This window comes from Motacilla alba, chromosome 18 (genome assembly GCF_015832195.1).
Source record: "Motacilla alba alba isolate MOTALB_02 chromosome 18, Motacilla_alba_V1.0_pri, whole genome shotgun sequence".
Lineage (NCBI taxonomy): Eukaryota > Metazoa > Chordata > Aves > Passeriformes > Motacillidae > Motacilla > Motacilla alba.
Genome location: NC_052033.1, coordinates 5375189 through 5389769, shown reverse-complemented (window position 1 = coordinate 5389769; position 14581 = coordinate 5375189). Strand labels below are relative to the sequence as shown.

The 14581-nt window shown below is 57.8% G+C and overlaps 1 protein-coding gene across 1 annotated transcript in view; it reads left to right on the top strand.

Annotated features, from left to right (window-relative positions):
• Positions 1-14581, top strand: part of NTN1 (netrin 1) — an 80498-nt gene that overhangs the window by 48397 nt on the left and 17520 nt on the right. The window contains exons 3-4 of the mRNA XM_038157528.1: positions 11852-12001; positions 14187-14240. Coding sequence (XP_038013456.1) covers positions 11852-12001; positions 14187-14240 — 204 coding nt within the window. The remainder of the gene's footprint in view (positions 1-11851; positions 12002-14186; positions 14241-14581) is intronic.

Below are 14581 nucleotides of genomic sequence, written 5' to 3'. Positions count from 1 at the left end.
GTCTCTCTATTAAATCCCCCTTGCAACTGCTCTCTCCTCCTGCTCTGCCTTCTGGAGCTCTCCCGCACCTGAAGCTGGGGGTGGCCAAATCTCAGCTCTGCTCCAGCCGTGTTTGTGACAAACCTGTGCCCATCAGAGCCACCAAAGGTTTGTGGTGACTGTGCTGGGCAGGAGCGTGATTCCCCAGCCCCGGGGGGGTTTTGTGGGGGCAAATCCACTGTCCCTACAGCAGCAGGGAAATGAAGTTCCCCTCAGCACCAGCACGCCTTTGCAAACTCCTTTTCCCGAGCTCTGTCACACAGAGGGGTTTCTGTTCCCTCTGGTTTCCCCTCCTGACCCGGGGCTTGTGCTGAAACCATTGTTGCAAACAAGCAGGTTTAAACCCAACCCTCCATTTAACAGCTCCAGCCACCCCTCCATTGATAACAACATTCATTTACCATCTCACCAAACCAACACTCCCAGAGCCTCATCTCGACTGGACGTGGTTGAAATTCAGGAATTAACCCTCCTGAGCTCCTGGCACCTCCCTCATCACTGCCTGCAGCCACCAGAACCATATTTTCTTACATTTTCCTCCATAAAACCTGATTCTTTAATCCATCACATCACTCTGATCATGTCCCACACATAATAAATTTGAATAAAAGCATCTCAGAGAGCCCTGGTGCCTGGGGAGCTGCTGAGGAGCTCGTGGCTCTCACCCACCCTAGCAAGGTCTCGGGTGATCTCACAGCAAAAGCTCCATGAAACAGCTGCCAGAGGCATTTTTTCATTAATTCGACTCCATTTATTCAGCCCTAAGTGACACATCCAGCCAAGCTGCCTCTCCTGTGCCTTGCATTCCTCATCTCCCACTCCATCCCAGGCACGAGGTGCCTCCGCTCACAACACATCCAACATCAGCAAGTCAGGGAGGCTGGGGCTGCATTGTTTGAAATGGCTGGTTTGGGTAATTATGCAAAAACACGACACTGCAGAAATGCTTGCACAATGTCTCCTTCTTTTTAACCCGGAGAAAAGGAGAATTCCACAGACTTTTGCACGTGTTGCAGGGCAGGGGTGAGGCTCAGGCAGCAAAAGGTGAGCAGAAGGCAGAGCTGGGCAACACCCCCTGCCCAGCTCAGGGCTGCTCGTGTTTCCCACAGCCAAACCTTTAACAATTGATAAATAAAAGACTTTCCTAATGATCTGAAGTTGGGATGAGCAGGGCAGGTGAAGGCATAAGGAGCTGGGGTGTAAGGATGGCTTTCCCTGGTGGCTAACAGTGATCCCGCCCTGCCAGGTGCTTTGCTCTGTTTGTTTCCAGTGGTTTTCCTTGCAAAAATGATAAAAGCCTGGAAGCTGTCGGTGGCCAGAGATGCCCTGGGACAGAGCCACGCCGGGCAGGCTGTGGCACGGAGGCTGCAAACCACAGGCAAAGGAATTGATGACAGATGGAGCAGGGATATTGCATGGAGTGGCAACGCTGGGTGTGAGCCAGAGCCTGCCAGGCTGGAGCTGGGCATGGAGCATGTGGCTGCTCCGGGTGGGTGGTCAGGCAGTCCCTGGGACACCAAGCCAGGGCTCCCCTGGCATTCCAAGGTCAGATTGCAGCTGATCCCTGCCCCAGCCGTGGATCCTGGGCTGGAGGGGCCCGATGGAGCCACTGCCCCTCCTCCAGAGGGGTGGTGGGCTCATCCCAGCGGGCAGGGGAGCAGGATGCCCTTTGTCCTGGCAGACACATCACTCCCCGTCCTCAGCACACCCCTGGTGTGGGGGCTGTGCCGAGGAGCAACAGAACTCGGGGTGTCAGAAATGTTCCTGCTCATTTTTCAGACTCAGACAAGGATGAATTGTTCCTCTTTTCTCCCTGGTTTTTGAGAAATCACCAAGAGCTCCCAGCACGCTGAAGCCCTGCTTCCAGTTCCTTCTGCTTTCCCTCTGCTCCAAATGATGTTGCAAGTGAAATTCCACATCTGGGTCCTGCAAACCTCGTCCACCCCGCTCTGTCATGGGCCGCTGTAAATCAGGGCCCTGCTGTTGGTTCTTTTGATTAAACTCCCTCCTGATATTTGCCAGATTATTGGCACTAATGTAATTCCATTGGAGTGGAGAGTCTGCAGGGTTTTATAGCCTGGCTGGAAAACAGCTCTGCGCTTCGGGGAGAGGCTTTGCACACTTTTTGATGAAAAGATGACAAACGAGACGTGCTCTGAATGCACTTGTGCTGAGGCTGCCAGCACAAACCCCCGTGCAGGGGCAGGATTTGGCACCTGGAGAGGTCACATTCATCAGGGCTCAGTCTTTGGGGAGGAAATGGGATTGTCTGCGTGCCTGGTGCTGCTGCAGCCTGGGGAGCTTTCCAGCTGTGCTGCAGGATTTCATGCCTTGTGCAAACCCCAAAAAGCACTCCCAGCCTCCCTGCCTGTCCTGGCCTGCACCCACCGAGGGTCAGGAGTTGACATTTGCATTTTGGAGGCGGTTTGGGCCGGAGCAGAGGGAGGTGAGAGCTGTCCCCGCGGGCTCAGCCTCCCGTCCTTGCTTTCATGGGTGCACATCAAGGGATTTTCCCCACCCAGTCACAGGCATTGAGTGAGGCAGAACCCAAACCCCTTTGGCTTCGGGAGAGCCGAGCAGAGCCCCCGGTGACAGGGACAGTGGCACCAGTCCCCGTCTCTCTCCAGTGACTATAGAGGGAGCTGCGTGACCAGCTTAGAGCTGAGAGCTCGTTCCCTGGAGGCTGGGCCAGGGGAGATGGAACCTCTCTGTTCCTGCTGCTGGGTCCCGCTGGGAAGCTGGGGCACAGGAGGTGGCAGGGGGAACACCCCGGAGGACAGCAGAGTCTGAGAATGGTGGCACTGCCACCAAGCAGAGTCTGAGAATGGTGGCACTGCCACCACACGCACTGCTGGTGTCCTGGTAGCAGAAGGACACCAGTCTGCCGTGGTTCCAGTCGTGGTCAGCATCCCTCCAGCCTTGGAGATGTCCCCTGCCGCCACGGTCCCCAGTGCACGCCTGGGTGGGGCAGGCAAGCTCCCGGCCAAAGCTTCCAGAGACATTGGGATGGCCTGGCCGGGTCCCTGCCCCAGGGCTCCAGGGCCAGCAGTGGTGGCTCCTCGGGGCTCTGTCCCCAGCCTTTCCTCGCTGCAGGCCGCTGCAGGGACCAGCACAGCTCTGCCCTCGGGGCCACCTCAGCAGGTGCAGCCTGGGGGAGATGCTCCCCTCTCCAGAGCTGCCTCATTTTGATGCCCATCTCTCGTCCAGCTCAGTTGTGGTCGTGAGGCAAACTCCAAGGCAAGGCTTTCCAGGAATTCACCCAGGGAGTTGTCCTTGATGGTCAAACCTCCTTCCCTTCCTTTCCTCCTTCTGCTCCTCCAGGATTCCAGCTGGAGCTGCTGCTGAGCAGAGAGAGGAGCCAGCCCCGGGTGCTGGCAGGGCTTGGGTTGGGCTCTTGGGTCAGGGCTTGGTCACCTCTGAGGAATCACATCCCTGGAGAAATTCCAAACTTCCCAGGCACCGATCTGCCAAGCACAGGTTTTCATTTCCCCCCAGGACTGTGCAGATTCTCCTGCACTGCCACAAGAATGATTTTCTAGCTGCATTTCCATCCTGCGTTTGTCAGTGGCTGTGCCTGGGTCGCCCTTCCCCACGGCCCCATCATTCCTCACACTGATATTATTGCAAGCCCCGAAGCTGATTTATGGCCTCTGCACCTACAGCTCGTCATCACAGCCCCAGACACACACAGACCATCAGAGGAGGTTCCTGGAAACGCAGCTTTAGTCTGGCCGTGCTCACAGGTCACTGTGGGAGTGTCTGGGGCAGCACGGGGGGGCTCGAGTGCCACCAAGTGTCACCTCCCTCATGGCACTGCCACGAGCCAGGGCAGAGCTGCACCGTTCACCCAGCTGGGCTGGAAGGATCCCAGAGAAAAGAAGGGACACGAGCATTACTGAGACTGTTCTGAGTTTGAAAAACGAAGCCATGGAAAAGCAGTGATTTTTTTTGTTCAAGTAAGACTCAAGCTCAACACAAGGCATGTCCCAGCCCATGCCAGGTTTTTAAAAATCCATAAAAGTCCACATTTTAATGATGGATGAGCAGACACATCAGATCAGGCAGCTGCCTCTGTGTGAGGCTGAGTGGGCAGAGTTTGTGGAGTTGTGGAATTCAGGGCAGGACGCTGCTGAAGGCGTGAGGAGATGGAGGAGGCTGCTCAGAATCTCCATTGCCACCTGGAAACCACCTCGGCACCTTCAGAGGAGAGACACAGCTCGCAGCTGAGTCCTGAAGGCATGGCAGACACGTGGATGGCCCAGCTCAATAGGAAAATGTAGACAGCATTGATTCCCGGACCAGAGCCGGCCCTGCATTCCTGAAAAATCACATCCTGGCAAGGCTGGTGCCCAGCAGGAGTTTACTGGATGAACTGGGGGCCGGCCACCTTCCAAACTGGGTTTGGGTTTGCAGCAGAGAAACATCCAGGAGCAGTCCTGGAGGGCAGGTTGCGGTGTGGTTTGTCAGAAGTGGCGACACAATGGAGGGGAATTTGCGCCCTATTAAGAAAATAAAACCAGACTAAACCCCAGCTCTCCACTGCTGGTCTCAGACTCAGGACAAAAGTTGCTAAATTCACTTGCAAAGCCAGACCTTTGCATATCCACGAGACAGAGGAAAGAAAAGGAATAATTTTCCTTCCCCATAAATGTTTTCCAATAATGGAGATAATTTCCTGCTTCAGAGCAGTTCTCAAGAGTGGAAAGTGCTTCAGGCTCTCAGATCCTGAGAATTAAACCAAGCTCAGCCCTGCTCATCCCCACACTCTGGTTTTCAGTGTACTAAAGTGAAAAGGACTTTTTTCTGGTAGGAAAGGATTTCTTTTCCAGTTAAACAGATGCTCGTCGGAGCATCACACACGAGGGGCTGGGATTTGTGCCCCAGGAGCTCTCACTGGGATTTCTCCCTGCTCTTGGGGTGTTGGGGACTCTCCCCACTGTGGGTGCTTTGGTGTCCTGTGAGGGCTGTGCACACCAAAAGGATCCTTTTCTGCAGAGCTCTCCCAGCTTCTCCCTCGCCTTCCCCACTGCCTCCTTTCCCGAGGCTTGTGGCAACCTCATTATCTCCGAGCCTTCTGCTCTGCTGCCAGATTTGATTTTTATTATTGGAGGGAGAATGCGCTTGTAGGAACCTCGTTTCCTCCAGAGCCAGGCTAAAAACACATCAGGAAGAGAAAAGCCTTGCCTCTCTTTTTTTTTTCCTTCAATAACAGCATTCCCAACCCACTCTTCCTCGTGCAACATCTCCCGTGAGGGCAGGGGGAGCTGGGCTTGGCTTTAGGTCCACGAGGCCGCAGTGCCCCACCGAGCTGCTGCTCCTGGCCCTGCAGCTCCGGCATTTTGATGGAAAAATCAAAGGGATCACACGAAAAAACCCACGTTTTCCCAGCAAAGTGGGGCGAAGGAAACCCCAAAGCTTCATCTCCGCATCCCTGGCAGCCTCTCCGGCCCTGCTGGAATCACGTGGGAAGCGGGGCTCTCGGTGGACGGGGGAAGTTTTAACAATCTTGGAACAAGGGAGTTTTCCAGCATTTGGGGGAGTGCTGCCATAATTGTCCCATTGTGTGTGCCACTAATGCCTGCCCACAGTGCCCCTGCCCAAAAAGTGGATTTACAGCCGGGCTTCCAAGGCCCCTCCGGATTAGCGGCGACTCCGGCTCAGTGGAGGCTTTGTGGCCCCGTCTGTTCCTTGTTATGGAGAAGACAAAGCCAAGGTCTAATCTGTGAAATTTGGCCCAAACTGCAGGGCACCAGAGCCCCTGGCTGCCCCGATGCCAGTCCGGCCGGGGAAACGGGAGAGCCCTGAGAAGTGGCGCGGGAGGAGGGACAGCAGGAGACACCCAGAGATTGTTTGGCTCTGCCCAATAAAGGGAGGAATTCATGTTCTGCTGGCAAGAAACCTTTAAATCTCCAGGAGAATGTGCTGAGGGACGCCGAGCACGAACACGATCCTTTGGAGGGCTAAATGCAGCTCCCAGTGTGCAGGCAGGCTGAGGAGCTCGGGCAGAGCAGTCCGTGGGTAATGTTTAAAGCCATTATTGCTACTCGGAGTCAGCACGGAGACATTTCCACCGCTGCCTCTGCTTCGCAAACCAGCCGGGGCCAGAGCGGGTGGGTGCACACCCAATCCCAGCTTCTCCTCCCCAGAAACGCGTGGGATCTGCAGGGCGTGCTGCCCGTGCTGGAGATGCTCTGGCGGTGCCTGCGGGCTCTCCCAGCCCCACGGGAGGTCCCCAGAGCCAGCACCAGCCTTTCCTCGGCGCTCGGGTGCACAGGTTCGGCTCAGGCTTCCCTCATCCGCAGACAAATGGCCGGGAGAGGTACCCGAAGGAAGGACTCTGCTCGTTTTGAATTGATTTCCCAAAGAAAAGCTGTGAAAACACCCTGCCCTCCCTGGGACCACTTCAAGGTCACCTCTGGGATGGATTGCAGCTACGGGGGACACTCCGGGAATTCTCACACCTTGAGTTCCCTGGGAAGATGTGTTCAGAGGGGGCAGGATTTAAAGTACCTGAGCCCCTGAAGACAGCGGAGCAGGAAAAAAACAAATCTACAACGAAAAACCTCACTAAAGTAATAATGCCAGAACCACCCCTCTAAATGCTAAACCACAAGGTTAAGTGAGACATGTTTGCTGCATTAGGATGCGTTGTTGAGGCAACAGGAGAATTTAAATTGAATTTGTTTTGACATTTTGACAACAAACCTGGGTTTGTTGCGATTTTTTCCAGCAGAAGTTTTCTGTAGCCACGTTTTGTTTTTTTTCTCCCGTTGAAGTCTTTGGAGGAAAGAAGGGAAACAACCAAAGGGAAGCAATTTTTGGCCATGATTCTGGAAAAGCATTTTAAAGCCTGGTTAAATATAAATGTGCACCTAAGGCACGTTGGCTACCTGGGGTTGAATTTGTACTTCAAACTGAGTGTGATTTCTGAACGAGGGAGCCTGCATCACCGATTATTGCAAATTAAGGGCTTTTCCCAGTTTAATGCGTTGCTGGGCTCCTGCTCAGTGCAGAGGCTGGAGCCCTGTGAGGTTTGTGATCCTGGCACATCCAGGGTGACGAGAGGAAATCTGGGCACTCTGGCAAACCCAGCCTTTTTTTCTTGTCCGGTCTAAGGATTTTTCATCACTCTGGAAACCTCTCAAGGAAGCAGCTTCCCCGAAAACAGGAAGATGCTAATTCCCCAAAAATGCGGATCTTTTCAGGCACCTTCTCCATAAAGGTCACACTTGAGGAGAGCTGAGCCTGGAGATTTATCCCTCTGTTTACCTTTCACCACACGTGTGCGGGGCAGGATTAGCGGCTGGGAGTGCCTCCGCCCGAACACCGGGGGTGCGAAAATATTTGCATTTTCGTCGTGCTATTTGTCAACCTTCAGTGGGGCAGAACCATCTCGGCAAGTTCGACCACCCGAACTGAAAAACCGCGGGGGTTTTTTTATCCCAAGATCCTTCCAGGTGCGTTTCAGCCCCAAACCCGAGCTGAAGCACAGAAAGGAGTCTCTGGCCGGGCTGGGCTGGGCGATGCTCTGCCTCGGCGGGTTTGGACAGAAATTCGGGGCTGGTTTGGAAGCTCCAGACAGAGCTGTAAAAGCCCACGGCAGCCGCTTGGGCAGAGCCTGGCCCGGGGGAATCTGCTGGCTGCAGGCGGTGAGGAGCTGCCTGGCAGCGCTTATATCCCTATATATATTAATCCCAGCTAATGTAACTACAGATGTTCTCATTCAGAGCCCTATCTAATCCTGTTGGGCCCTTGCCATGGTGTCTCGTAGCAGGAGTTCTACGAGTTAATTACGTGCGCTGCAGAGCAGCGTTTCCTTTTATCGCTGAAAAGGTTGCCTTTTCAACGCCCTCAATGTCCCTTTGTGGCTGGGCTTTGAGGAGCGGTGAAGAGGAGCACCTGTCTGACCCTGCCGGCGCTGCGCATTGCTTGGCAGCCCTCCACCGTCTCTTGGCAAGGCGTTCCGAATCTTTTCCGTGGGTGCTCTCCGTGCCTTTCACTCCGGCTCCCAGCTGAGGACGTGCTATTGATTTCTATAGCGCCCTGATATGAATTCAGAGTTTCTCTCTCCCCCTTTCACAGCGCAGCCTCCCATCTTGTGGCTCTTCTGAGCTCCGCTGCAATCAGCCAGATGTTTCATTGACTCCCAGATCTTTTCCTGGAGTGGATGCGGTTAATTGGGACCCTTCAGCGCGGATGAGCCATCCTGTTCCCTCCTTGCAATTATGCCTCCTTCTGCGCTCCGGATTTTGGCTGCTGTCCCCTCACCCACTCGGCCGCTTTGGGTCTGTCTCGCACAGAGCGACGTGGTCTCCTCACATCTGGAGCGGCCAAGCTCAAGGTGCTCACCTGGGAGTGCTCTCAGCTCCCTGCTTTCCTTATGGTTATTTTGTAGGGAATTCAGCTTCTGGGAGCACTGCTGCCCCCATTCCCCGTTAAAGCCTCCCCACAGACTCCTGCTCCTTGTTTTCTCCTCCACAGCCACGTTTCCGACCAAAAAATAACTTCATTTTCAGTAGGAATTCCGGCCATCTCTGCCACAGGCGCTCAGCATAAATTTTTCTTAAAGGTTTTCAGAAAAACCAACGTCCTGAGAGTTATTTCCCTTCCCCCGACGCTCTCTGGGCATTTTTCTTGCTCCGGTATCATCCCCGTTCGCGTCTCTCCCATCCCACCACTCTGTGGGGTGATCCTTTCAAGCAAGGCATGAGGAACAGCCCGGGATCCTCCTTGTCATCTCCGGGATGTCCCGGCCGCTTTCCTGTCCTGCCCACAGAGCTGCCCTCAGCCCCGGTCCCCGCGGGCTCTGCTCAGCGCGGCGCTGCTGAATTTCTGCCCTCGGTGGCCGATGAACAAATCCGCAAATCCCCGCTCCCAGGGAAGGTGGGGGATGAGAGCCGGGGAGGTTCGGGAGCGCAAACGCGTTCTGCGAGTGCCAGGGTGCCCACGGAAAGGCAGCGGCCATGCCAAAGGGGCGTTCGCAGCCATCAACCCCCGCTGGCATCCTGGGGCAGACTTCCCTCCGTTCGGGGTTCCAGCCCAAAGGAATTGGAGCCGGATTGGGAAAATCAGCATCAAGCACCAGCAGCCCGGCCCTCCACGGCTGGGCAAGGAGAAGAGCCCGTAACTGCTGGCTGCAAGTGTTTGCACTGGCCGGGGAACTGTAAATTACCTTTAATTGCTCCTAATTGCTGGCGCTGGTTCAGTTTCTCGAGGACAGGGACGGCAAATCCCCATCTGCAGGCGCTGCGAGAGCCGCTCCCGCTCCCCCGCCGGCCGCGCTGAGCCGCCCCGGCTCCCGGAGCTCGGGAACAGCCCGGGCTGGGCCCAGGGGACACTGGGGACAGGGGCACGGAGCCCGTCCCGTCACCCAGAGAGGATCTTCCCCTCGGTGTGCCAGAGACCGCCGGGATCTCCTCCCGGTGAAATCCTGGCCCGGCGAGTCCCCGACCCGCTGCCACTCGCGCAGCCCCGGGCACATGGCATCACACCTGGGGACATCGGAGCCCCGACAGAGCCCGGCCTGGGGGGACAGGGGACAACCTCAGAGAGACTGCGCTCTGAAAATGAGCCGGCAGCTCTGGGCGAGCTGGCCGAGCCGCTGCCTCACGAGGGAAGGAAGCACGGAATTGATTGATTGATTGATTGATTGATTGATTGATTTCCGTGCTGTCCAAAGAGTGCTCTGGGCTCTCAGCCCGGCCTCAAGAGCCTGGGGATCTTATCACCAAGGCTTTATTCCCCCTTTCCCCGAGCGGTCCCGCTGAAAGGAGGGGGATCCCCTCACCCGGGGGTTCCTCACACGGGGGCTCGGCCTGGAGCAGCCCCGCGGGAGCGCCTGAAACGCGAGGCTGCTCTCCCCATGCTCCTGCCCTTTGCCTCTCCTTGCTCACCCTTCCCGGATCTGCTTCTTTTTGTGTCAGCTCCTGACTCTCGGCTCTTCTTTGACTCTTTTCTCTCCTCTTCCTCCTCCAGGCCTTCACTTCCCGTGGTTTTATTTCTTCTCTGCCAGCAATAGCCGAGCCATGCCTTGGGGCTGCAGCATGGAGGTTTTCCCACCTAAGCATCCCTCTGCCCATCACCAGCCACGCTGATCTCCCGTTAAAACGTTTCCAATCCGAATTAGCTTTAGAAAAGGAGATTTCTGCCGTGGGCGGGTTTGCAAGGAGTCGTTTCCCAGCGGCAGCTCAGGGCAGGGGGCAGAGAGGGACTTTGAATCAAAAACCCCAAATCAGAAGTGTTAGGAAAAGAGGGGGAAAGCAGCAAAAGCTTTGTTGGTTTCTTGAGGGGTTTCTTTCCCTCTGATGTGAAAATCGTCGGGTTTCGGCGAGGCTCTGACTCTTCCCACCCAGGAGCCGTGGGGTCCGGGCTGGTGGCAGTTCGGAGCTGGGGGTGTCCCCAGGGAGAGGTTGGACATGCCCGAGCAGGGGTGCTCCGGGCGCCATCAAACCCCATCAAACCCCGTCGGCGGGGGCTGCTGCCCAGTGAGGTCAGGCTGGGGGTGCGGGTGCAGGGTCCTGCTGGGCTGGCTCGGAGGGAGCCTGCAGCCAAACGCCAATCCTGGAAACCCAAACCCACCGCGGGACGCGGCCTGCTGTCCCCAGAGGAGGCACGTTTGGGGTGTTTGACAGCCAGGGGGTGCAGGGTCCGGGAAAAGCCCTCTTGGGAGTGATGGGCACAGTTTGGGGGGCTTGGGGGGTTTGAAGCCCCGGGTGCCCCTGGGGACGCTCGCCCTGCCCGGCCCCCAGCGCAGCCCCCGCAGGGCCAGGCGGTGGGACAGGCTTCCCCCAGCCCCTGCTCCCGGCAGGCAGCTCCCCTGAGGGGCAGGAGGAGAGCGGGATCAGCGCTCCCCGGGGAGGGATTTGGCTGGCTCCTTCTCGGGGATGCTGCAGAAGAAAAGGAAAGTTTCCTGCCTGCCTGCCTGTCCCTGCCACCGCTCAGCAGGGGCAGCCCACAGTCTGGCACGGCGCTTGCAGCTCTTAGAAATCAGGGCTGTTAACAAATGTGCGAGGCCGTAATCCTTTTGGAGCAGCGATGATAACAAGCCCTGATGCTTTTTTCTTTCTTTCTTTTTTTTTTTTTGGCTTTTCTTTTTTTGCCTTTTTTTTTATTTTTTTCCCCCCAAACAGCTGTGCCGGTAAAGTCCCCGTGTGGGAAATGAGATGGTGAATGTTTTCAAGTGCAGTATTTACATCCCCTGCCAAACCCTCCACATCTGCCCGGCTCTGCCGTCAAGGCTGCATCCATCTGGCCGGGAACAGCAGCTCCTCCAGCCGCCCGCATCCCACAAGGGCATTTCCTTCCTGTGCCAGCTGCCAGGGATGCTGCTCAGCGGGAAGGGCTCTGAAAGGACGGGTTTGATTTTTCTTGGAGTGCGCGTGGAATGAATTCCCAAGCGATGGCTTCCTGCCTGAGCGGAGGGGTGGCGGAGCCCTGCTGGGCTGGTGCAGAGGTACCAGCCCTGCCACGGGCCCCGGGGGTTTGGGGCTGCGGGGTGCGGGCAGCGGCGCTGCTCCCCCGCCTTTAAATCCTGCAGACTCCTGATCCCAGCGCTCACGGGGTGAGCTGTGTCCGTGGGATGCGCCCCACGCTGCCTCCCAGGATTTGTCACCCTGGCTGCGCTGCTGTCCCCGCAGCGGGGCTGTGACAGGGCCGCCCCACGGTGTCCAGCGCTGTCCCCCAGCCCCTGTGCCAGCCCTGCTCCAGCTCATTCCGGGGGTTTCCGGAGTGCAGAGGAGGTGGAGCGGTGCCGGGGGAGCGGCCCGCCACCCGTGCCCGCTGTGCCCTCCCCTGACCCTGCTGTCCCCCGCAGAGTGCGACTGTCACCCGGTGGGTGCCGCCGGCCAGACCTGCAACCAGACCACGGGCCAGTGTCCCTGCAAGGACGGCGTCACCGGCATCACCTGCAACCGCTGCGCCAAGGGCTACCAGCAGAGCCGCTCCCCCATCGCCCCCTGCATAAGTAGGTGGATCTTCTTCCTTTCTGTGGAGTAGGGATTTTAACCCTTAAAAACCTGCCGGAGCCCGGGCCGGGGGTGCTGAACCCCGCCGCGCTCGGGGGCAGGGCTGCCTGGGGACCCCTGCCCCCCGCTCTGCCCAAACATCTCCAAAAGCCACGGCGGCTTCCGGCAGCTCTGCCGCCTCCCCGGGGAGGGTTTTGGGGGGGTTCTGTGAGTGCATCTACAGCCGGCCGTGCTGGGAATTCAATTTTGCTTCATGGAACAGAGGTGCCCCAAGAGCACATTTATTCAGGGGTGCCACGTCAGAGCTGGATGCTGAAGCTGATCAAACAGGTTTTTCTCTCCAAAATCAGGCTGTGCTGCACTGGCACAGAGCTCAGAGCAGAGGAGCTGCTCCTTTGCTGGAGTTCCCATCACAGCCGAGAGCCCCTGGATTGCTGAAGGGCTCTTGCACTCACACAGCCCTCCCATGGGTGGGTTCACCCTCGGCTGCCTGGGCTTTGCTTTCCAGTTGCCTTCCCAGGGCAGGTACAGCTCCTGAAATGCCTCCATTGCAGCCTCTGCTCTGCCAACACCCGGATCCCCTCAGCCCCCCTGACCTGCCGCTGCCTGCGAAGGTGGGGTTCAGCCCCGTGCCCCTCTCTGCTGCCCGTGGGCTTCGCTGCTCTTGGATCTCCCGGTGGCTCATGCTCCCTGTGGGACATCCCCACCTGCCCCAACAAAACACGGGGTGGGATGGGAGGGGAAGGAGGAACTGCTCCCCTAAGGGGCGATTCCCTGCTGCCAAAAGGAGAAAAGGGCCCAGCAAGAAAAGTGAAAGTTAAAAGATTGAAGCCTTTGCTGGGGAGCCGCAGTCTGTTCCCACACCACTGCCCCCCCAGCGTGGCCATTGCCAAATTCTGGGGCAGAGACCCTTTCTCCACCTTCTCCTGCCGAAGAAAACACACACACACACACACACATTCCAGGGTGGTTTGGGGTCACTTGAGATTCGTTTTTCCCCGTGTTGCAATGGGACAGCGAGAGCCCGAAGCAGAGGCTCGCTGTCCCCAAGACCTCCAGCCGTGGCTCCAGTCTGCTCTGCAGCAAGTGTGCACAAAGGTTTATCATGAATCATTCCCCGGGGCCGGGGGAAATCAGAGAGTAAATAGTTCCTTGCATCAGCTCCCCCAGGATTCACGGCGCTAAATAAAGCCAGCCCAGGATTTCAACATGGCCCAGGCAGGGTTTGGGGCTGGGCACAGTCACTCTCTGATTTACCACTGCTGTAATGCCCTGTTCCCAGAGCCTCGTGGCCATGAAAAGAACACCTCGGGTGCGTGTCAGGCCTGGCACGAGCACCCCCAGCCCAGCTTTGGGATGGCTCTGCTGGCTCCCAGCGCCGCCTGGCCATGCCCCGTGTCTTGTGCTGTGTTTCACCGCATGAAGGTGCCATGAGCCACCCCAAGGATCACCTGAGGCTGGCTGGGCTGCAGCCCTACGAGCTGCTGCCACACCCCCAGCAAACCCTGCCCTGGGGGCCGTGCGTTCCCGGTGTTCCCCCCCAGGATTCCCAGGAATGCAGGGAGATGCCAGCGCCGTGCCCTAAATGCAGGAAGGACGTGCAAGGAGAGCATCCCGCACGGCTGGGACCCTGCAGCTCCCTCCATCCACAGTCCATGCTCTCGAGGAGCACAGCCAGCCTGGGAACGAGCCTCCGGAGCACGGCGTGCTTTCAGCTCTGCGAAGCTGGCCCCAGATGAGAGCCAGGGACCAGGGAATTGGCACCAGATGTGTCTGTGTTCCCTTTAGAGGCGGGAGGCACCCCTTGCATCCCAGCAGGGCTGCAGTGCTGTACCTGCTCCCTGCCCCTCACCGGGGGAGCGCCAGCACTGCCTCCGAGCTGGTGACTGCAGCCGGAGGGGACAGCCCAGGGACAGGCAGTGACAGCAGCCACGGGGGCTGGGCACAGTGCAGCACGCAGCCAAAAGCCAGAATTTGTTGTTAAAACCCCTTTGTGAAGCTTCGGGGGACGCCTGGTTCCCCAGGCCCCGCTGGACGGTCGGGGGGCTCCTGCTGGCAGACACGGCTGGGAGGGGAGCCTGCAGCCTGTGCAGGGACCGGGCTCTGGGGCTTGCAATAACCGCTCCTCCTTTGTCCCCTGTGTCTGTCTGTCTGTCTGTCCCGCGTGGCCCGGCTGTCCTGCAGAGATCCCGGCCGCTCCGCCCACCACGGCCGCCAGCAGCGCCGAGGAGCCCGCAGGTACGTTCTCTTCTTTTGGAGCACCTCGGTGCTGAATGTCTCTTCTGCAATCATTTCCCCCGAGATGAATTGCACCAGAGGCATAAATCCCGCTGCTCGTGCCGAGGCCGGTGCTTTCCTTCAATGCCCAAACGTGCTGGAAGCACGCGTGCAGCACCCCGAGAGCCTGCCCTCCTCGGCGTGCAGGGAGGCTGCAGGAGGTTCCTGCTGAGCCTGTGAGCACAGCGGGGGTTTACTCAGTGTTGGATCCGAGTGGAAGCACAGCCGTCCCCCCATGTCGCCGAGGGACCCCGATGGCACTGAGCAGGGGGTGACAGCAGCAGCCAGAGGGTCCCACAAGG